General features: G+C 39.4%; 1 protein-coding gene across 2 annotated transcripts in view; it reads left to right on the top strand.

Annotated features, from left to right (window-relative positions):
- Positions 1 to 12,594: 12,594 nt before the first annotated feature.
- The window catches only part of SEC24D (SEC24 homolog D, COPII coat complex component), a 35,241-nt gene continuing 23,865 nt past the window's right edge, over positions 12,595 to 23,970 (top strand). The window contains exons 1-7 of one of the 2 annotated variants that reach the window (XM_054392169.1): positions 12,595 to 12,765; positions 14,060 to 14,186; positions 15,064 to 15,212; positions 16,952 to 17,203; positions 17,847 to 17,968; positions 20,997 to 21,108; positions 22,462 to 22,589. In XM_054392169.1, the coding sequence (XP_054248144.1) occupies positions 12,615 to 12,765; positions 14,060 to 14,186; positions 15,064 to 15,212; positions 16,952 to 17,203; positions 17,847 to 17,968; positions 20,997 to 21,108; positions 22,462 to 22,589 (1,041 nt within the window). In that variant the 5' untranslated portion in view covers positions 12,595 to 12,614. Of the gene's footprint in view, positions 12,766 to 14,059; positions 14,187 to 15,063; positions 15,213 to 16,939; positions 17,204 to 17,846; positions 17,969 to 20,996; positions 21,109 to 22,461; positions 22,590 to 23,970 lie in introns of both variants that reach the window. The other variant, XM_054392168.1, reaches the window with a different exon arrangement.

Raw genomic sequence — 23,970 nt, 5'->3', positions numbered from 1 at the left:
CCACTTGTAAATACATAGAGAGTTTAATGGGACAGAAGATAAAATCACAGTCATGCCACTTAAGGAAACATGACATATAATCTCTTCCAAATGAAAATGACCTCTTCTAACATAGCCCTTCAAATTAGATTTTTTTTTTTAAGTGGCTTTTGCAAACTGGATAATGCAACATTGCACATGTTATTGACCAAAATCCTTCCCTAAAAACATTCCTTGATTTGTAGTAGTAGAACTCAGTAGTTGTATAAGGTAAAAGAAAATTTTGAAGGTGAAGCTAAACATGTTTTTTCTCCAGACCTTACAGAAGTAGAAAAGTACATTTCTATTTGATTCCATACTCTTAATTGGTTTTTTTTTCTTCTGACTTTAGAAGCAATAAGGAGCAGAGACACATGGAATGGATTTAATTTTCAAAAAATGTATAAAATGACAGACAAAATTAATTAAATATATTAATGGGAGTTCCAAATGCATGGCTCCAGCTAACGTTCATTAAAACTGATTGCTCTTCATATTTTCCCATCTAATTTCTCTTGTCCTACAAGAGAAATCAACAGAATCCAGATGTTTTGATTGCATGAGGAACTTTGCAGTGCACTACCAGCTAAAGATGGTTTGCTGACTGAAAGTATAGACATGGAGTGTTAAAGGTACTGAAAAGCAGTTGTCTGTTCCTCCTAATGGTAGACTTAGCAATGGTCACAATCATGCCTTTTGTTATAAAGACTCTCTGTGAGTCCTGCGCTGATTGCATATGCAGTTCACAAACAGGCATTGTTACTTGACAAGAGTGTTAGTCGGGTCAGACTCACAGCACTCATGGTTCACTAAGAAGACAATCTAAGTCAGTTGAAAAGATAAAGCTTGCCATGTCACTACCAGGAGGATATTTCTTAGCACCTATGTTAGTGGGTGTCATCCTAGATGCTTGTAATGGCTTTATCGTTATGGTTTGGGGTCTGTCATGGGGGAAAAATCCCAACAGGTGAAAGAAACCACTTTCCTCCAAAACACAGAAAGAAAAGTTTATATTCTTGAGCATTAATAACTGATAACACAATAAACAGAAATTGATGTAGAGAGAGTTCCCCTGTAACTCTACCATTCATGATGTCAGGATGCAGATTAATGAAGATATGCTCTCTAAACATGTGCCTAGAAGGAAACATGTCACCAGCCCTCTCTAGCCAAAGACCTCTCTCTCTCAAATACAGACAGTAAAAATGTATGGAGAACTCAAGCAAGGAGCCAAGAGTTTGAAGAACTCTGATATTTCCTTGGTGTTTGTCCTACCTGTTCCTACCACAGTGAATCCCAAATACTCAGAAAAGACCTACCTGAACTACTGGCTGAAGATAAGTAGACTTTTTTGCTTCTTGGACATCCCAGCTGCACACTACAAGAACACCTTCCTTTCTCCCACTCCTTTGTATGGACCAAGCACTTTGGAAGTGCAAGTAGTCGAAGACCCAAGGGGTCTTGGAAAAGGGGCCAGGCAGTAAGATATATGAAAAGATAAGGATTTCAGAATGTGTCTAGGAATCAATATGCAAAATAGCTACCAAGGCTCCCTAAAATTTTGTTGTGAGGAAAAAGTAAAACGCATTCACTCTAAAATTTATGAACATGGAGAAATCTTTGTGACACTGGAATAACTACTTGTTTTCTTCTTAATCTTGAAGTAAGGGTTTGGGATAGAGTTCATGTTTCCAGGTGTCACACCACTCCTGTGTTTATTTACAAGTATGTTTTAGCAGGCAAGAACTAATTTTCTCCTGCAGCTTGGGGACAGTCTTAGGTGTCTACTTCCATTTAATTTTGATTCCCAGGAGATGGGATGACTACATTTTTGGCATCAATAGATGGGAAAAGTCTGATGAAAGATTCTAAAGTAAAAAGGAAATGTTTTATGTAATATTTTTTTCTGGTTTTGGCAGGGAAATGTTGAATTCTGTTCTTCTTAATAGAGCCTGCAGGGATCAAAATTTATCTTCTGTGCAAATGCCTTTGAGCCTTGAATGGAATGTGCATGTAAGTAGGTGTTCTATGTTCCTGACTCTGCTCTTTGAATTGTCATTTTAGGGTGATGGTTAAATAGCACAGCACCCTTTTTGCCTACCTGTTCACCTTAGTTTTTATGATCTTCTCTCTTCCAAGTGAAAGAACCTAGTGCAAACATTTCATGTCTACTTATTGGGCTAGACGAACACACCATGCAAGACTTTCCTCTGTTGTACTACAGTGAAATGAGTCAAGAGTAACCATACCATATTCTGCAGGAAAATGTATTTTGATCATAGCTGAGCTATCAATTAGGCCCAAACAATCTACTAAATTTGGAAATAATGGCTTCCTGTTAGCTAGCATTATTAGAAATAGTGGGTTAGTGTACAACTCAAGATTGAAGAGATCTTGAAGTTTTAACATTAGCCTCATGATCTGCATCAGATTTCATCTTTTAAATGTTGTTTATTGTTAGCTAGCATAAAAGTGTTTAACTCCCTTTGACTTGTTGCTTTTAAAGAGCTCAGTAACTGATTACATGCATGGCAGCAGTCCAGCATAAAAATCACCAATTTTTGCTTTGCAGTTTAAGGTATTGTTTGTCACTTGGAAGGCTCATGAGATTGAATTTATTAATAACTGAAAACAAGAATGGGAGAAGCAGGATAACTGTTATAATACAGTACATGTCTTGGGAAGCTTGGCTTCCATTTTCACACTTGCAAATGCACATTTAATTTTTGATCTGGGCCTGTGAAATGGGGAAAGTAGCCACTACACCATGTAACCTTGGCAAATATGCTTGAACTTCTGAAAAATCTGTTCGTAGTTTGATAGTTTGAATCCTACTGTAGTCCCCTGTTCTTCCCTCTGTCCTACAAAAGCAGCAAGATTTTTAAAGCAGTTTCTAACACTGACTTCACAAACACGGTGAAGCATTTTGTTCTGCGTCTGCCCCAGCAGTCTGATGTTGGTGGTTTGAGCTATAGCATCCAGCAAAAGGACAGGGCATAAAAAGTTGCTATGGCATCTGCAAAAGGCTAAACTTGCTCTTAGTATCTGGATGTTTCTGGTTAGATTTTAACCAGAGAAACAGTAACAACAAAGAAGATACAACAAGGACTTCCCTGCCTGAAATCTTACTCCCCCGTGCAAATAACTGCAATAAATTAATAAGCAATCCAGATATCTTCATTCCTGGCTATAGGAACAGGAATTCCAACTCCTTGCTTTAATAACTAATTCTTTGGAGCAGATTATATTAGAAAAGCTTGCCCTCCAAAAACACTTTGATGTTTAACCCCTGCTGATCCTACATCCTCTCCTGTTGTGCTGCATCTTCCTGCCAATTTCCAGACTTCTTAGCTCCTTCTGTCTCTGGTACAGGCTTCTGCTGGTGGTGGCACTGTTTAAATGGTGTTGGCATGGATCTGCCAGATTTCCAGACAACTGCCAATGTGTGCAGATCCTGGACAAGCAGGTTTCATGCCACTGCAGAACAAATCTAGTATGAGTGATGTGACACCAAGTGTGATGTAGAATTTTGCTCCTGTTTGTTATTTTCATGCCAGCTGCATCTCCTGTACTGATACAAATAATGTGATGGATATGTTTTACTTATTTTATTTAGTTCTGGTGTATATTTTTGTTGATGATAGTGGAGGCATCAATTAGTTTATACTAAAGGTATCCAAATGCCACAAAACCATACTGCCTCTATTATTTTTCCATGCTCGGATAGAAGACATTTTATTTCAGTGTGTAAAGCAGCAGCACAGTGAATGTGAGTGCAAATAGAAGTAGTTGCATCTTAAGTAACTTCAGAGTGACTTTGAAGAGCTGCTTTTCTTTTGCAGCAGATCAGTTCAAAAGTTATGAGTATTTGTCAGTAGTAACAAATAGAAACCAACTTACCCTGTTTGTCATATCAATTGATCAGAGAAAGGAAATAATGCCATAAGAGTTGTAGTAAACAGTCAGTTATGCAGAACAATCAATTATATGGACTTACTAACAGTAGGACCATACTCACAGTATATTGAATGATCACTAGCACTCGCTGAAATACAACTGCATCATTAATTGGGCTGTCCTGGTTTTGCTGGGACAGAATCCTAGGCCAGTCATGTTCTGCAGGCCATTAGCAGTTTGGAGTCAGCTAGGGCAACTGACAGGTGTTGGCTACAGGTGTGTCCCAGACTATAAGTATCACACTTGGGAGAAGTGAGTGTTGGTGTCCTTTGCTTGAGCTTCTGCTCTTCCTGGTCCTCCTGCTCTTTGAGGACTGCAGCTGACAAGAGTTGGCTACAGGTGTCTCCTTCTTGTATCTTCTTTGTTGTTACTGTTTCTCTGGTTAAAATCTAAACATCGCATTTGGTGTTGGTGTCTTTTGCTCGGGCTTTTGCTCTTTCTCTTCCTTCCTTGCTCTTGAGGACTGCTTTCCTGTATTGTGTGGTCACTGTATGCTTGTTGGGCTGAGTATAACTTTATATTGGCATTGGTGTTAGTTTGGCTCCTTTTCCCAAATCCCCTTCTCTGCTGGGGAGGGGTTGCTGGGTGATAGAGCAACTGCTGAAGTTTGGCCTCGGGTATTAGCTAAATGCAAACATAGACAAATGGAACAAAACACTGTAAATTCATCCTTTGTTTTCCAATGAGAGAACTGAGTAAGTCAGTCAAATAGCTGGTTTGTTATGAAAAGTTATCTCAAGCAGTTACTTTTTTAAAATGCTAGGAAGCATATTTCAGTACTTTTCCTCAGCAAGACTCTGCTAATGCATCGGAAATTTTATACACAGGCAGGAAACATAAAATGAAAGCTAATCAATCTAAAGCTACTTCAGATGCTTTAGAATGTAAAAGTGAAATATATCTGAGAAATTTCATACGTTCAGCAAGCGAATATGGATCGGATCATGTAACTTTCTGCTGTTCTTTCTCAGACGGATGGTTTCATGTTTATTCCCAGTGCTTTATGTATTATCCATTATTCATCAGTCTGCAATGAGTTCTCATCTGTGTTTTGTGTTGCAGTTTGTTATGTAGCAATTATGGCAGGATAATCAAGTCCAGGGTTCTTTTCTTTACGAACTGGTAATGCAATCTTCCACTCTCATGCATCTTAGATAGTACTAAATTAATTTTAAAAGATAATTGAAATTCCCCAACTGAAACATCACAGTGGATTTCTCAGAACACCATATCTGAATCCAGTAAACATTCCAGATCGAGTTGTCAGAATGTTGATTTCATTATAAAACCAAAATAGCAATCAGTGCGACAGAGCAGAGGAGCCTCACAGTTTGCAGATACTGAAAAATCCAGAGGCTTGAACTAGCCATAAGGCTTATGTAAAGAAAGCAGCCATGGTCAGCTTTATAAAGTGCATTTGCTTTTGTGATGCATAACTTGCAGACAACTTAACTACATGTGGACTGTAGAATATTTTATAATTTATTTTTTACTGAATTTCAGGGAAAGTGGTTCTAGCTAATAGAGACCAACCTACACAAGAAATCAGAAATCTTGGCTTTAAGGCAAGAGGTCTTTTCACAGTGTCTCTCCTAGACAAATAATAGCATTAAATACTCTTTCACTCACATAGAATTTTTCTTCCCTAAATATTACTTTTTGCTTTGCAAATATGCCAGCAAGCTTTACCAACGCTCCAAGGTAGGAAATTAATACCCTCTGTGGCAGTTGATTCTTGCTCAATCTTTGTGGGAGTTAGGGGCCATGAAGATAAAATGATCTATCATTGAGGGCTTACCAGTTGCCAGTGATGTTTAAAAGGGTTGGGGCAGGCTAGGAGTCACAGGGTTTTAACATTACTATGTTTTTCCTGCAAAACAGCAGATACACCAGTCTAATATGCTGAAACTTCTTTGCTCTTTGTATCTTCACTTGATACAGGGCAGTGTTTGAAGGGTGTATTTCAATAATAATAACTTCTAATTGCCACTGAGACTGTTGAAGCAAAATATCAGTATCGCTCCTGTTGTACCCATATATATGTTTCTGTGCTGCTTGGGTTTTTACATTAGAAATGTAACTGAGTCACAACACTGATGTAATTCTTCTTACAGTAGTGTTCTGTTTCCTGAAATATTAGAATTATAGGATGGTTTGGGCTGGAAGGGATCTTTAAAGGCCATCTACTCCAACCTGACATCTTTCCTTTTAGATCTTTCCTTTTTCTGCATGTAGCATTTTATCTGACCTCAGTCACATTATTTTTAAATTATTTTTTTTCATAAAAACATAATCCTTCAAAATTTTACTACTTCTTTTATTACCCAAGTATTTACTTTCATTTTAAACAAATACAACCTTTGTAAATATTAATTTCCATTTTGCTTGTAAAGTGCTTTACAGTAAACTGTTTTCCTTAGATCTTAAGTATACAGTAGACAAAACGTTTAATAAGTTTTTAGTGATTATATATAAGCAAAACAGGAGAAGAAGATACTATTGTTATGTAAACAGATTTTAGGACCCTTCTGATGTTGTACAAAAACAAACCTGTTGTTTTGTCTTCAGGGCATAAAAGGAGACAAACAGTTTCAAGCAAAGAAGCCTTTTCAAGTGTAGAAACTGTAGTTTTATAAACTATCCCTTGTGATTAAATATTTTTTTTCTTCAAACAACATACCCAATATTGCCCACCTCTTTCTCTAGAGAATGGTTTAGGAGATATTTTGACTTTTTAAAAAATTCATATACTTCTCTTGCTACAACTGTGAGTTAACACAATCAATGTTAGCTGCTACGAAAGCAGTTCTATACAGCTGTCATTGTGAGAAATACATTCTTGTAACTCAAATGCATCACGGTGGTGTTCCAGTTCTTCCTGGCAGCTTGTGCTGAGACTGTATTTTAAGGATAGACTCTAAATGAAAAGGTGAGGTTAGGATTTAGATTTCTCAGAATCACGCATTGCCTTAATGCAATGTACCATGAGACAGAGACAGGGAGTTCTGCACTGTCTGTCCTCAAGGGTTTTTTATGGACCTCTATTAGTCACTTCAGGGAATGGATCGATCTCAAATGATTAAAATAATAAATATTTTGATATTGGTCTCTGAAAGATTTGAGTTGGCCTTCGACAGACCCTGTGTTTGTCCTGTATCGAACAGTTTCCCAAGATGATGTCTGACTGTTTTATTTGTTTCAGAACTAATAGAAAAATTTTAGTGAGAACTTTAGAAGTGAGATTTTAGAACCAGAGGTTTTGCTGGGGTTTTTTATATAGATTTAGACAAATTCCTCTGTTTACCTCACCAGTGCGAACTCCAAATTATGTTTGAAGTACATGAAATCAATTTCATTTTCAGCAGCACTGCATAGGTACAACTTTAGGGGAAATTGATTAAGAAAGGTAATTTAAACTACAAGATCTTTATTACTGAATATAAAATAGAAGAAACCAGTCTCATTGTTAGATTTTATGATACAGTTTAATTAAACTGCAACCCTGCAGTCTCATTTTAATGAAATTAATTTGTAGATGAGGAATACACTTAAATCTTTAACGATGTTCCCATATTTCTGAAACAGAAAAAATTAATTACTGTCCTGGGTTAACACAACCTGCTCTCACAATCCCCACTCTCTCTCCACACAGATGGAAGGGAAAGTAACACAGAAAAACCTGTCTGGGTTCAGATAAAGGGTTTTTACTGGAAATGATACAATATACAATTACCTTAGCCTACTTGCAGAAAAGTACAACAAAATGCAGAAGTGGCAGCAGAAGCCAGCAAATCCCTCCCACTCCCAACCTGCAGCCAGCCCAGAGAAAAAAGATTAACACCTCAAAACCCCAGAAACTGAAAGCAGCAACCAGAACAGGAAGCCCCTCATGTTACAATCTGAACTTCAAGCACCAAGATACTTTGCTTCAGCCAGCACTTCCATTTTGAAGCTGGCATGATGGTAGCACATCAGCAACAGATTCAACTCAACCCATGACAATTACCTTTAATGTCATAGGTTGAAACTGTAGGTAAACACTACTTGTAGTTCCAAAACATCCAGTCTGTGACACGTTGGGTGCTTTTTATCTCAGTTTAACAGGCTTAATAACAATAGAAGCAAAGCTGCATTTTGAAAAAAAAGAAGCTGCTTGATGCATTTCCAGAGCAGGCCTCAAGCAAGGGAAGGGCTGACAATGCAGTAGCTTATTCTTGCTCTTTTGATCTCATCTTTCAGTTTCACCAGAGCTAATTTCAGGAAAGAGAAATCTGATAGTAAGTATTCAATGGCCAAGCACCATGCATGGTCCTTTAGTGCTGAATTTTCCATAGCTGCTTACCATTAAAAGCAATGAGCTAGAGACAGTAGGACTGGTAGGACAGCGACCCACCTGTGGCCACAGCAAAATAGGGAATGTCCAAACTTAAAGCTGTTATTTTCCTAAGTGAAAGCATTTTGCATAACTGAAGGTAGTTGTATGTGTCCTTACAACCAGCAGGAGAGACAGGAACAATGGGTGAAACTACAGCACAGCAGTGACGCAAGGTGTTGTTTTTACATCCTGCTTATGAAACGGTCACTGGTACTTTCACAGACAAAAGCACATCCACTTTAATTGATGCTTTTACCTTGTGGACTAAATTTTCTATTCTGATTAGACAGCTGTGAGGGACCTAAAAGGTTTTTGATTTTTCTCTGACATTGATCAGTATTGGCTCCAACAGCATATAGAAAACCAGCTTATGTTATTTGGTGGAGAATCCAGGTCTGGATAGCAAGAAAGAAGACAGGTCAAGACTTTTTCTCACCCACTTTGTGTTGCTTGCTAGGGCTTCTTGTGTGTTTCTCATGTAAAGGATTCCTCTCTCTACCTTTTTGCCATGTCTTTCAAAGGTACAGGGCTTTTTTTCATAATTACTTTGTCTAGTAATGAATACTTTTGACAGCCCTGTTCTGAGTACCCATTACTGAGATTTAGCACCATGTAAAACTGTTCACTACTTTCAAAAGCTTTGGTAAGGGTGTAGAACAAACACTCAAAGGATAAGGAAGCCTATGGAGTTCGACTCATGAGTTATAAAACTGTGTTTGAGTGATTATTGTTCTCGCGTACAGCCATAGAATCCTTTAAGCTGGAAGACTGTTTAAAAGTCCTTTAGACCTTAAAGATTGTTAACTAATGTTTGGGGTTTTTTTGACTGGAACAATCACTTTACCATTACACCTTTCTCATGTTACTTCCATGTTTCTACTTCGATAATGAGAACATTAACTCTTGGTTACCCCTGTAACCAAGGGTAGTATTGTTAAATGTGCTTGAACAGTAACTAGAACCAGAGTATGCAAGCAGGTGAGGTACCTGTATCATATTTCACTTCTGATATTCGGGTGGCATAGTTTTACATATATATAGCCTGGAATGAAAATGTGGTTTTAAAGTTTCATTTTTAGGTAATTTCTGTGTTTAATAAGGAAATTTCCCTATACTATAGAAGGAATGAGATGATGATGATGATGAGTTACAATCTGCATGTGCCATGTGTATCTAGTTTCTAGTTGGTCTAATTGTGCTGCTCCCTGTCTCCCTGGGTTGCCCCTTCAGCCCTCTGTGCTGCCAGCTTCTTCTGGAGCCTTTTGCTGTTCCTCAACAGATCTCATTGTTGCACCCAGCTCTCCTGCCCGGCATGCAATGGCAATGCAGCTCCCCTCAATACAAGAAAGACATTGAGGTGCTGCAGTAGGTGCAAAGAAGAGCAATTAAGCTGGTGAAGGGCCTGGAGAATGAGTCTGATGAAGAGGCTAAGGGAAGACCTTCTATAGCCACCTGGAAGGACAATATAGAGAGGTGGGTGCTGGTATCTTCTCACAGGTAATCGGTGATAGAAAAGAGGGAATGGCATCAAGCTACACCATGGTAGGTTTAGGCTAGGCATTAGGAAAAAAATTGTCAGAGAGAGTAGTGAAGCATTGAAACAAGCTGCCCAGGGAGGTGGTTGAGTCACCATCCCTGGATGTGTTTAAAGGTCTCTCAGATGTGGCACTTAGCGATATGGATTAGTGGTGAACTTGGTAGAGTAGGGTTAATGGTTGGGCCTGATGATCACAAGAGTCTTTTCCAACCTGAACGATTCTCTGATGTTATGATCCCCGTCGCGTTCGGTAGCGGTGGCTGCCACGGGCGATACTAGCACGGGAGGGCGTGGAGCGGCCCTGCGCCTCTCTGCCCTCAGGCTCCGGTCTCATGGCCGGCACTGCGCAGGCGCCGCCACGCGGGGCGGAGGGGGCGCGGCGCGCGGGGAGGCTCAGACGTGGCAGTTGTGTGAGTGCCCCGCGCGAGACGGGTTCTGCGCGCGGCCCCGGTGAGCGGCGCTAACTGCCTGCCCGGGCGCGCGCTCCGGCGCTACAGGGGCGTGCGGGAGGCGGTAGGAGCGGGAGCCGCGCCGGGTGCAGCGCGGAGGGAGCAGGCCCTGCCAGCGGGACAGGCACCGGGGGAGCAGCCGGGGGGGCTGGGCGGAGGGGTTGCGTCGGCGCTCTCCTCTGGGGGGGGTGCCTACCGTTAGGGCAGCCCGAGGACCGGTGGAAGAGGCAGCACGCAGGTGCTGCCGGCGGACCCCGGTGCTTGAAAACGTATCCTGCGCCGAGCGGGGTGGTGGTACCGAGCGAGAGGTGAAACCTGTTGCGATCTTCTTAGTGCGGAAAGAAGTGTTAACTATTTGCAAGTTTTGCTCTGAACTGGAGTAAATTTAAGATTATTCCAACGTGTGCTGCTAAAAAACCTCACAAAAGGTAAGTGTGTAGCCGTTTCCATCCTCTGTGTGTGTGTGTATGTATACGTGCACACTATCTAAAAGTTAATTGCCAAATTGAGATTGCAGCGTTTCTTTGTGGGGACATCACCTCTTCCTAGACGATCTGTTACTCAGCACAGTGTCTCTGAAGAAATACAAAGTTAATAGTTCACCTTCAACTGGGTAAGAATGCGATCCTGTAATGTTGATTCCGTTCTTCTACATGCGCCTAGTGGAGTTTTGCACCTTCACAGAGGTCTAGCACAGGTACAGTAATCCTCTGGAGAAAATAACAACCGGTGCATTAACAGCAGTGAGTTACATTGTGGAAAAGCCCTTGTATTAGTGTTCCTCAGACTATGTGGTGTGAGGTAGACTTGTGTTAAGATAGGCAGAAAAAACCTTCCATGTCATTCTGTGTAGTGACATTTATAGTAAAAAAAAAAATCCAGAGAATGATCTCGGTTTAGCAGATCCTGTGATTTCTCATGCAATTTCCAGAGTGAATCTGTGTGCTCTTGTTGGAACCTGGTGGTGAAAAGCTTGGGTGTTCACTTTCTATTGATATTCTGGGTGTTGCCTCCAAACTGTTTTCATCCTGGGTTGGTATATATGCATATCCTGAAGGTATTAAATATACTCAATGTTAAATCGAATCTGGAACTGTTTGATAAAGCTACATCATTTGGCTTATGGTTGGCGTTCATGTTTCTTTAGCACAATCTCTCTGTGATTATGCTGTCTGTGGGACGTTTGACGTGGCAATATTTTTTTTTTTTTTGTGTGTGTGTGTGTATGTAAGCTGTGGAGGAAGTCATTTCCCCTGCATGCTGTAGCAGCTAAAGGTGTCAGCTGTCACTGCTACCTCAAAGTTACCATTTCTTCCTTTATATAGATGTAATATATGTATGTCTATGCCAGGGTGTAGGTAATTTAGTGCTAACTTACTGTCTTTTGGAGCAACTAAAGCTCACACTGCCACGTCTTTTCTGATGAGGGTGGAGGAGGGAAGAAAGTATGGCTGGCAGCTCATCTGTTTAAACATTTTTTCCATCTCCCTATGTTTACCTTGTTAACAAATAGAAGACAACTCCCTAAGCTTACTTCTTCGAAGCAGTTTAATGCTGCAACTGGGAGATCTTATGCTGCATTGAAGAGTGTGGTTTAGAGGGTAGCACAGGCCATATGTGAGGAGGGCTGGGCCCTGCACCCAGCTCAAAGTAAGTTCTTGTCTGATGTGGAAGATGGTAAAATGTTTGCCTCGTTTGGGGTTTTCCCACAAATGTGTGTCTAATGTGAAAAGCCTTGAGATAGGTTTTCTGATAAGGATAGCTATTCTCCATTGACATGTGCCAGTGCAGTATGAATTTATCTGCAGTGTTCTTAGAGCTGCATGCGGTTTTGAAGTGCTTTTGTGCCGGTTGCTGGAGTACAATCCCTAGTTTACTTTCATCTGGTTTACGTACTCAAACATGACTCCATGGCTGAAGCCTAAGAATGTGAAGTATAGGTGGTTGGGAAAGCTCTTTCAAAGGAACATGTAACATCTATAATGCTAGTTTATATTGTGTTCTATGGGGGTGCCTGATCTATGTACTTAGGACTTTACAGGAAGAGTAAGTGCTCATCCATGATTTGGATTCTCAGCATTCCTCAAAACAGTTTTAATTTGGGCATCAAGAAACTTAGCAGAACTCTGGTTTTGTAAAATTCTGTATGAAAAAGGACTTCCACAGTTCATAGCCTTTAAAATGGACAAAGAATGAAGAGTAGTAACAGGTGTCACTTTCTCTTTTGCAGATTCTTAAAAGACCTGATACAAATACGTGGAATGAGAATATTGCCATCATGAGTCAACAAGGTTATGTTGCAGCTCCTCCGTATTCCCAATCCCAGCCAGGAATAGGAGGCTTTTCTGCACGTTTTGGACCACCAAGTTCTTCACTTCATTATGGGCATTATGGGGACCCCAGCTCCTCCTACTCAGCACCTCAACCAGGTACAAATTTTTCTTAGAACATATTTTCAGCACCTAGTCTTGCATTGATTCTTTTGCTTACTTGTGCTGGCACAAAATGCTGAGTTTTACACTGCTGCTTGTGACAGGATCCTATGCTAGCTTTGTCTGTTATTGTTGGTGCTCAGGTGTTGATGTAAAATGTGTGCTAGTGAGTATCTGACCTTTCTGTGTGAATTCAGTTATCCAGGAAGCAATAAGCACTGGTGCTCAATGCTGTGTTATGAGAAATACCTAATGCAGACAAATGCAAAAGGGGTGGTTTCTGGAAATAGAGAAATGTTCCTCATCTCATACATGTTAATGGCCAGCAAGGTCTCAGAAATAGAACCTTTACCCTGCTGACTTCCTGTGCACAGACTTGCCTATGATTATGAGCTGGTGTTCTCCTACTTAAGCTTGCTTACTGGGTGATTTATTTGGATAGTGCATGGTAAGTAGAGCCTGTCTGTTTTCTAACCACTCAAATATATTAATATTTTTTAAATAATCTGTGGTGTCCTTGATTTTTGTGTTATGAAAACAGAAAAGAAGAAATTTTACTATTTCTCTAAAATGTATTAAAGACAGCAGGAGTTGTGTTACTTTAAGTGCTGAATATAATCAGAAAATAAAACTGCTTCTGATAATTGGCTCATTAGAATACTTGGCAAAAAATACCAGTTTCAGTACCAAACAAAGTTTTGATGCTGGACAAGTTTAAAGGAAAAATAATTAAACAAGTACAGGTTGGAAACCTATTTATTCTGTTCACATAAATTGTAGTCTCTTCACAGTTACTGTTCTAGAGCTGAATTCAGAACCACTTTCAAGACAGGTTTACAGATTCCGCATATGGAGGCTTTTTTTTTTTTCTTAAGGTTGTTCCAAATTTTCTTTCTGATCATGGTCTCTGAAGTCAAAGGGACCTCTTGCTTCCATCTGTAAAGATAACCAGATGACAGGGAATTAGCAGTGTCTCATATTGAATTGCAGAGTGTTCATTCTTGCTTGCTTATTATTGTCCCTCTTGAGTTCTTTTGCTGGAAAGTTACAAGCTACTTACAGTATGCTTCCTTTCTACTGTGTCTTTAATACCTGCTTCTATAGCTGGCCAGACTTTATGGAATCACAGACTGAGGTTGGAAGGGACCTCTGGAGGTTATCTCATCACCAGCCCTCTTGCTCACCTAGAGCTGGTGGTGTGATTTCTAGAACAGGGCTGTGCACTTGTATTTCTTGGTGACCTTGTACTTTCTTACAGGGTTCTTACATAAAAGTGCTGCTTCTTTTGCAGGTGTGTCAAAATCAACTGTGCCTTTTGGATCTTCAGCTCCTGTTGAGCCACCACCACCCAGTACACATCAAATCAGCCAGACCAACATCCAAAATGGGCCCAGTACACCAGGGCAACAGCCACATAGGTGACTTTCAAGAATTAATACATGAGATCTAAGCTATTTGACCTCTGTTACCTCTCTCTGACTGCTTCACTGGCAGTATGGCATCTCTTTTATCTTCAGTAGTTCAGACTTACTCCAGTTCTGAATTGGATCTTCTGGTTCCCTGTGTTGAACTGCCAGATCATACATTGTGATCTTTGATGTCGTTAACTTCCATTTTACAGCAAGTCAGGTCTTCATCATGCATTGTTGTTTACAAATAAAACAGTCACAGGAAAATGAGTGTAGATCTTCTCTGGGAGACTGCCTGAGGTCTTGTTTTTGCAAGGTGAAATAGTTGGGTAGAAAATATCTGTAGAAGCCACATGTCTATTACTAATTTCTTTAGTTCTTTTCCTTGCATTCAAGTTTTTCTGTATTTGATAATCATGAAGCAGTTTTTCTCTATCTGCATCATCTTTTTTCCTCTACTACAAGAAACTCCTTAACAGTTTCTCACTTAATTTTCTTCTCTTGACAGTTTTTTCTCCTAATATTCACCCATCCCTGGTAGGGAATCTTCCTTTGTAAGCATGGAAAGGAGATAGAATGATGCGATACATTCAGAATCTTGTGTTTCCTAATCATCAGGCCTTCATATAATTATTAACACTCACTTTGCTGTGGCTTACTCAATCTTCTTTGTTTCTAACAATGGTGCAAAAGCCTTGTGCTGTGTTTTTTGAGTTTTTTTTAAACCTGTGCTTCATGACTACTGTATATGTTTTCTGAGCAGAAAGGTGAATTTTTGTCCATATTAGTTGTTTCAGCACCACCCTCATGAAGGTGTGAGACCGCCTAGAATTATGATCAATTGATGTAATTTTTTTTGTGTAACTGCACTGATTTTTCCGTTTAGGTTTCAAGGTCCTCCACCTCCAAGTAATACAGGACCTTCTTATCCTCCCTACAGTCAGCAGACACAACCAGCTTACTTAAATGCTGCATCCACTTCATCTACAACACAACTTGCCAACCAGCTCAGCAGCATGCAGCTAAATACCTATGGTAATCAGTTTGATCTGATCTGATTGAGGTTTTCTCAGTTAAAGCTATTAAGGCTATGATAATTAGAAGCTTATTGAATATCTGTATAAACAAAACATTAAGTCTTTGCTCAAGTTCTTAGATTGGTTTTAATCTCATCCAAAATCAGTAATCTTGGGTTAATTCTGAATTGATATTTGATAAACTTTCCATAAAAGTCAGCTATCTTACCAGAGTTTCTCTCTGGTTTGAAACGATCTTATTATTCTTTGTCCAAATCTTAGAGTTTAGCTTTTCATCAAAAATTATTTGCATTTATTTTGAGGTTGAAATATCTTGAACCTAAGATATGAGGTAAAGATGTCATCATATAATTCTTCCATGTAAATGACTGCCCACCACAGATTTTCTGTTTGATTATATCTGCTTTCTCTGAGTATTCTCTGATGAAATGTACTATTTAATTTAAAAGGAGTGGAATTCAGTTAGTAGCTTGGTTTGCTGAGGGTAGTTGTTTAGAAGGATGATTTTTTAATTTTTATTTTAAATGAGGATGATTTTGGTGGTTTGATACCTTTGTAATGTGTGTAAAGGTGCTGCACTGATACTGCATCTTTCCCTACCTTGGCTTTACAAATTGCTGATTCGACTGGAATGAAACCTGCAGAGCTACCATGGGTCTGACCCTCTGTTTGTATAATCATTTGTGAAACGCTTTTTTTCCTTCCTGCCTTCAGCAATTATGTAAAATGTAAGATCCTTGCTTATGCTGCATGCTTCAAGGCTGAGCTACCTTTCAGACCACTGAAGATGTGTATCCTTTACTACTCTGCCTCTGTGTTGGTTTTTGTTCATATTTTTCCATAGCTCTAACACTGAGCTGGTGTAACTTGACAGAGTGCTGAAATTCACAGCTTGTAAAGTTCCTGGAGTGATGTTTGTACCAGCTGAGAACCTGAGCTAGTGTTTTGCAAGTGAATTTAATGTGTCTGATAGAAGATACGTTTCAATATTTGTATATTAACACGTTTTACTCCAAACCTAATTTTGCTTACTTTTTTAGCTTTCTTGAAAATTATTTGGCTGTAGATCTTTGGAGAGGAATTTAACTTAAAAAAAACGTAGATTTTGTGAAGTATTAAGTAGTTACAGATTGTAAGTGTCCAAAGCAGCCCCCTGTTTCCAAGGTCCTTTTAATTCTCATTGGAATCTGGATCCTATAAAAACACAAACTATTTTTCACCAGCTTTTACAGAATAATTCCCACATTTCATCTTTTGGCATCAAAACCATAAGATGCTTGTCATCCAGATAAAATGTGTGGATTTATCCTCCATTGAACCTGTCATGGTGAAATGCAAACATCAGACTAACAAAAACATGCCACAAAAGGTGAACTGATTATTAATCAAAAAGAATGTTTCACATTATGAAATGTTATTTCAAAAGCAAATAGCATTTATGTGTATTTGAATCAAGAATTGTCAAAGACTGGCTTCCCTCTCTCCATCCACCCCAGCTGCAGGGCTTTATTGAAAATAGAGCCAAAAGAAATCAAGTTGTATATTTGAATCAGTTCAGACTTCAACTGTGAGGTCAGATTTGTTAAGTGAACAGGCATTTAGAATCCCAATAACCCAGCATTGTCAGTATGGGATACAGTACTGCTTTTATAAGTGTATCGAGCAAAAGTAGAACACCTTGCACACAGAGTTAGTAAGTTAGCATTTTTGACTCAGCTGACACAGTTTCTTGCTCAGGTCCTGGCACTGCTCTGAGTTCTTGCACGTCTTCTGGGCATCCAGCATCTTTTCAGGGTCCACAATTACTGCCACCAGCCCAGCAGCAAAACACTTTACCACCTGGACCACAGGTTCCTCCACCTGCTGTTAACAGCCTTTGTGCTCATCCATCATTGCCTCCTATGGCAAGACAAGATGGGATCCCTGGATCTGTGCCCCCAAATCCTAACTTGCAGCAGCCTCCAGGGCCTGGATATCCTCCTCAGCAAGGTAAGGAAGGGATTTTTGGTATATAATTGAAGGAAAAAAATGTGCATGGAGAACCATTGGTGATTTGTCAGTTAGTGCAATCAAGGCCAGGCTATGCTTTTACTCACAAGTTCAGCACTCCGAGGTTGTAACAAGAAAATGAGATTAATTTGGATCATTAATAAAATTATTTGGTTAGTAATGGGTAAAGGCACAAGACACTACAGAAAGTAGTTTTTCTTCTACTCTGTAAAGGCATAGATCGCTGTCTTATAGTAGTGTCTTTTGTAGGCAGCTTTCAGAAGTGTAATAAAGAATTTTAACTGAAAACAATTATTTCATCTGACATAGGTGAGTAAAACTGTTATTTTGACAACTAAAAAGCCAGCAAACTAGACCAGTTTCTATTGACTAACATGTTGGGGGAGAGATTCTCACTAATGCAATGGCCTGGTTTGAGTAGCTGTGGCATACCTGACAACTCTGGAGACAAAGTTGTCTTATGCAATCTGTGTTTTAAAGGTAAGCTTGAGCCAAAGTAATCCATTTCTCGTACTTCCTGAAAATAGTAGAAGAAATTTCATTTAGCTGGAATGATTTGTACGGCGAAAGCTGTTGTTAAAAATTGATAACTGAACTGAAATTGTCATTTTTAACTGTGCAGCAAACTATGGTCCTCAGATGGCAGGATCTCAGCTATCTTACCCTGGTGCTTTTCCTGGGGGTCCAGCACAACTCTCTGGTCCACTGCAGAAGAAGCTTGATCCCGACTCTATTCCAAGCCCAGTAAGTAATATGGTACTAATTGTTTATAAAAGTAAATATCTGCTGCATTTAAGATACAGAGATAACAATACTAATACTGTATTTATTTTAGTTGGTGGTACTTTTTGGTAATAAAAAGTTGCACTTGGTTCAGAAGATGTGTTCCAAATTTGCATGTTCTTAATTCCATGCAGTTTTGTACTCTGTGCTGTCACTTTGGATAAATCAGTACATAATGTTAGTTTTGGTATTGAAGAGGCTTTGTAACTGTTATCTCACATGGGACGTACCCATGAGCTGAGTACTTCAACTCTCAACAGGATTCTTAGCGTGACAGTGAGCAGTACAGAAGGATTAGTTGCATTCACTGCAGCTAATCACCTTTCTTTTTCACTCCAGAAAGTCTGAAAACTTTGTAGCAGGTAGACACCTACAGTAGGATTTGTGGAGAATACAGGTATGGGAACTCTAAAGCTGCAATCCTGGAAATGCTGAGAAGTCCCATGCTTAAAAGCCACCTCACCATTTGATTTCAGGAGTTTCCCAGGCAACTAGAATTATTTGCCTTAGCATCCTTCCAGTTCCCACAGCCTTGTAAATATTTCAGTAGCTTGGAACATACTTAATGCTTAAGCTTCATAAAGGTTGAAGAGGCTCAGCTGTTGAAGCATGCCTGTACATGCACTGGTGGGACAGTCTTTCTTCTTGGAATGGTGTTAGAGAAAGATGGACACAACCATACCCTTGTTTTCTTTCTTAAATAGTCTTAATTGTAACCCATGGGGAACAGCTGGGCAGATACAGGCTGCCTTTGAGAGCAGCTGATTGAAATAGAGAGAGAAAATGTGATGAATTCATGGGGAACACATGATGCACACACCTGTACTGCTTTTGGCAATCACGTGGCTAGGTCAAAAGGTCCTCAGAGAGTCAGGATTCTTGAAGCAGGCTGTCCCCTGCATGTTTGACCTAGAACTTTCTACTTAAAGAAGTGTATTAACTGCTGTACTGTGATTGAGTCTGGGTTAAGGAATCTCCATTCTGTGCTGGGGCAGGATTACTGTAGAGCAGAGAATTTGTGTTCCACCAAGGTGAGGGAAAAGCATTTGTATAAAAGCTTGATACTGTAGTAGGGAGAAGCTCTGCTTCCTTAAATTAAGATTTTTTTTTTTTTTTATCCTTCTAGAAAAAGTTCTACTGGTTGGTTTTGATGTAAAATCCCTAAGATTTTGGAAAAAAAAATCTTGTTGATAACTTGAAGGCTAATGTAACAGCTGCCTTTGTTAAAGGCAAATTTCAAGTTAAATGTAAATGAAAACTATCATGTAAAAAAACCTGAGTGAGTGGCTGTGTAATTAATGAATGCCAGTCAAAGGTCAGTCATTCCTAGTGCTTGAGCATGGTGATTTTTACATAAAGAAGGATAAAATGGTCTTGTCTAATTTAAAAAAAAAGTGGAGGAGGGGATGAGGGTGGAGGGAAAAGGAGGCCTGGCATGAAAGCCTGGACTGATGTCTTGCCTCAATTGCACATGTAGAATAAACAGCCTTGACTGTGACAGCGATGTTAAAATAGGTTAAAAGGTTTGTTTAAGCAGCACAGAGGGGATCAAAATGACGTGTTTAAAAGAGGCATGATCTGGGTCAATGTCTGTAAATGGCAGAAAGCTAATTCAGAATGAGGAATAAGTATGACCATGTGTATTTTTCTTGCTCTAATTACATTATGTAATTTCAGTAGTGTTGCCAGATAAATTTACTTCTTATCTGTAACCATTGCTGTTTTATATTTTTCTTACATGTGTTAGAGGCTGATATGTGCTCTGACAACATCTATGAGAACTAACATCTGGGCTTTGTCAACAGTTATTTCCAAGAACAGTGATATATCTAGGCCAGTTGGCTGCAGAATACCACAGTACAGTGATCCTTTGCAGAGTTAAGTCTGAAAGTGGTTTGCTTGCTTCAGCCAGTGGAGTGGTTTAGAGCAAAATCTTTTTCTTTCTAATGCAAAAGTAACAATGACTATAGAAGGCAAGGAGGCAGGGAAAAATAATCGAGCAGAAGATACAAACACATTCTTCAGAGAGCTTACGTTTAAATTGCAATACAAACTTTATGAGGGGAAAAAAAGAAAACTTACAGGCCCCAGATTATTTCCAGTGTGTTAGGAAATACCTCTTGGATGATGATCCATAGACTCTGTGACTAATTTTATTTTTCTTCTTTGTTTGCTTTCCAACAAAGGGTTCTGGACTTCCCTAGCTATTATTAGAAATTTATGTACAGTGTAAATATACAGTACCATGGGATACCAGCAGCAGTGGTGAAGCCAGTTTCATGAATTCTGTCTCATTCCTCTTGGCTCTCACAGCTGTTTGGCTTAGATTCCTGAAAAGATAAGTTCTTCCAGGGAAGAGGAGGAATAATGGTATCACCATTGATTATGATGTGGAACAAAATACAGCTTTATATAACTTCAGGTCTATCCTGAAAAGTTATCAGTGGTGAGGAGCTATGTAGAATTGACAGGGGCACAAGTGTATGGGTGAAGAATTTGTTCAGTAGGGAAGCCAACCTCATTGTCGATTGCTAAAAACTAGGCTTCAGCCAGAGGAAAATACATATGACCAGAACTGCCTCATTTTAATAAAAAATTTCTGTGATGGCTCTCCTTTACTGTCTTCCTAAGAGGAAGCTCACAATATGGTAGTCTGCCCTAGAGAATGAAAACCCTGAGCTCCAGTGTTTAAAAGCTACCTAATGGCCAACAAGGCTGTCCTCAGGTGTTTAAAGTGCTGCTTTCTAAATGGCAATGCTGAAATACAACTCAGTCAGGGATAATTGTTTATATCTTAACCACCCATGCATGGAGCCTGGTCAGGAGCAATGACTAATGTTTTTCCTAGCTGCTAAGTGTTGCTCTGTATAAGACAATACCAACAGTGTTACTTGCTGTAGAAGTTGGGCATACTTTTGTTATACCTGTTTATGAATAACTGAATACATGGCTTACCTTCCTCATACTGTTCTTGCTCCTTATTCATCAGATTCAAGTAATTGAAAATGATAAGGCCTCAAGGGGAGGGCAGATCTATGCTACAAACACAAGAGGACAGGTTCCTCCTCTTGTCACCACAGACTGCATAATCCAAGACCAAGGTAATTCCTTATTACTGATTTGGGAAATCAAAATTTTTTTGTTTGTTTTTGTTTTACGAAACCAAAAGACCAAATTCTCAGATTTCTCATCTGAAAGTGATGATTCTTATTCCAAATTGGACGGGAAATGCCTTTTGAAGAGGGGGAAAAAAAAAAAGATGGGCAGGAGCGGGAGTTGAATTCTTTACACTTTAGGTTAACACCTCCACTTCCCTTCCTGACCTTTAAAATAATATGAACAGTTGAGACAGCTCTTCTTTTTAACTTACAATTTTTCAAGGTTCTAAATTTCAAGTTGAAAATCCTTTTTGGGTTCTTCTGAAGTTTTGGAAGATGGATGCTAGCAAGGGACTTGCACTGTTATGTTTTAAGATAAGAATTTGGAAAACTCTATTCAGTCACTGGGGGAAGCATACAAACTGTCTAGCTGACTTAATTTTTCCCTTTGGACAGTGTATCTACCTTTAGTTCTGCCTAGAGCCTTGTGCTACTCTTGACAGCAGACTTGATTTTTTTTTTTTTTTCAAATACAGATTAAACTGGTGGTATAATTAAGTCCAGTGTTAATTTATCAGTGCTTGAATAAGCTGTATAAAATGAGCGAACACATCAAGATTTCTTTTTTGGCATCTGAGAACAGGGTAATGCACTTCTGAAGAACAAAGAAATTCCTTTCAAGAAACTGAGCAGAGCTGCAGCTTGATGGTAAAAAAAAAAATAACATAAGGAAGCCAATTTGAACTTCTGTCTCCTTTCAGTGCTCTTGTCTGCAGTGCACATCACAGTTTCTTATTTAGGGAACTGAGCTAAGCATGCTACAAAAAGTTGTGTGGTGAATTCAGCACACTGCATTTTGCAAGGTAAATGAGCAGGGTGATGTTAACACAGAGTATTTTGTGAATCAGAGCCAGCTCATTAGAGCAGTCTTAACAGCAGGTACCAGCCTGCAGCATTTCTTTATATAGTGTTGGCATTTTCACTGGGGATTTGATTTGTATTATTTTATTAAAGATCTTAGATGTGTTTCAAAATAATCTCTATTCAGATTCTTATTAAAATAATTGTGGTAATTTTCTTAATATGTTGAAATCTCTGCTTTAAACTCAAACAGTAAGATTTACCCCCAGGGACAGGCAAAGGGCTGATATATAAAAAGCAGCAAGGGGCAGAAGATTGCATGTGAGGAAGGCAAGCATGTATTTAACTTGGTGTATGCACTTGTTGTTTTCTTGTTGGTTTGATTTTTTTTTTTTTTTTTTTTTTTTTCCCCCAGTTTTTTGTTTTGTCTGTGTTTGGGACAGGTGGGTTCATTGTTACAGCCTTTCATTCTGCATGTTGTGTTGGGTGTTCTAGGCCATGCCAGCCCTCGGTTCATCCGATGTACCACCTACTGCTTCCCTTCCTCTTCTGAGATGGCCAAACAGGCTCGCATTCCATTAGCAGCTGTCATCCAGCCTTTTGCTGTTGTTCCACCAAATGAGGTAAGGACTAACTGAATAGTAGGCCTGTGTGATTTTTGTCTCCTAAATATTGCAGAACTGTTCTTCTCTGGGTTAAAGGTCAGGGTGTTTTACCCCTGACTGAGAGAGTAACAGTGGAGTGATGGCAGAAGACTTGGGTCGTGGTGCAACTTCAAGGGATCTTGGCTTAGAAAAGGTACAAAGCATGATGGCTGTATAAATCTGAATCACCAGGTCCCTGGTGTTCCTCTGGCTGCCTCTAGTTTATGCCAGCTTTGTCAATCACTTGCTCTGCTGGAGCTCCACAGGTACGCAAGTATTAAGAGGACAACCAGAAACTGTCAAGTTAAAGATGTGGACAGTAACATTCAAAGAATGACATTTTTCCATTTAGTGCTATACAAAATAACTTCATTTCACAGCAGACTGAGAAGATAATTGTATTTTGTACGTGGATGAGCTAAGTCACAGGAAAAAAGGCAAATATAATCACCTATTTGGGACGTTCTCTTGGAGGCACTAACCCAGTCAATTTGTTTTCTCACAGCACTGTCTCTAATAGCTCTTCATGCTCTAAACACATCCCTAGTTCTGCAAAATATTCCTGCAGGTTAGCAGTATCCTGTAGTCTTAAGACAGTTACCCAGATATCTCAGCATGAGCTGGATTTTTATCAGTAGTAGAGATGAAAACAGTTTAAGTGGAGCATCTGTAGAATGATCCTTTATTTTGTTGTTTTTCAGCTCCTGCTTCCTTCAGTGCACAGCTTCCAAATTGTGCAACAAAGGTCTGCAGAATGCATTTGCTTTTCATGTGCTGTGTTGGTTTCCTTTCAGAGAGCTGTTTGCTGGGGCAAAAACCCTGAGATTTTATCAAAGTTGTAGTATGTGATTATGTCTTCAAAAACTCCTCATAAAATGCATGCACAGAAAAGCCTAATTAAAATTGCAAAGACTTTCAGTGTTTGGTTTTGCAGGCTTTGATTTTTCTTTAACTTTGTTTTATTACTTGTAAATTCTTAGGAGTTTTTCCAAAAATATGGTGGGGGTGAAAAGCAGATGTTGTTCTTTATCAGGATGGATGACTTCCAATCCACCAGACCTCTCTATTTTAAATTAAAGAGTATTTTATTTTAGCAGGGTAATATGTAGTTATCTTCTGTGCTCCACAGGGAAATAGGATGTATTACTTACAGTTCTGCAGATACTGAGTATTACCATTTGTCTGCTAGACAGCAGTTTGGGGTTTCATTCCAGTTCTTGATGGGAATGTACAGACCTGGCTCGTTGCCCCCCTCCCCCCCATTTTCATCTAGATGAAACTCCTGCTCCTGCTTCTCCACCCCTTCACTTTACCAGCCAACTTTACTCCTCTTTATCCCAGTTTTTGTGCCCAAGTGGCA

Source organism: Indicator indicator, chromosome 25 (assembly GCF_027791375.1).
Source record: "Indicator indicator isolate 239-I01 chromosome 25, UM_Iind_1.1, whole genome shotgun sequence".
NCBI lineage: Eukaryota > Metazoa > Chordata > Aves > Piciformes > Indicatoridae > Indicator > Indicator indicator.
The sequence above is the reverse complement of the archived record's forward strand: the minus strand, read 5'-3'. Positions and strand labels throughout refer to the sequence as shown.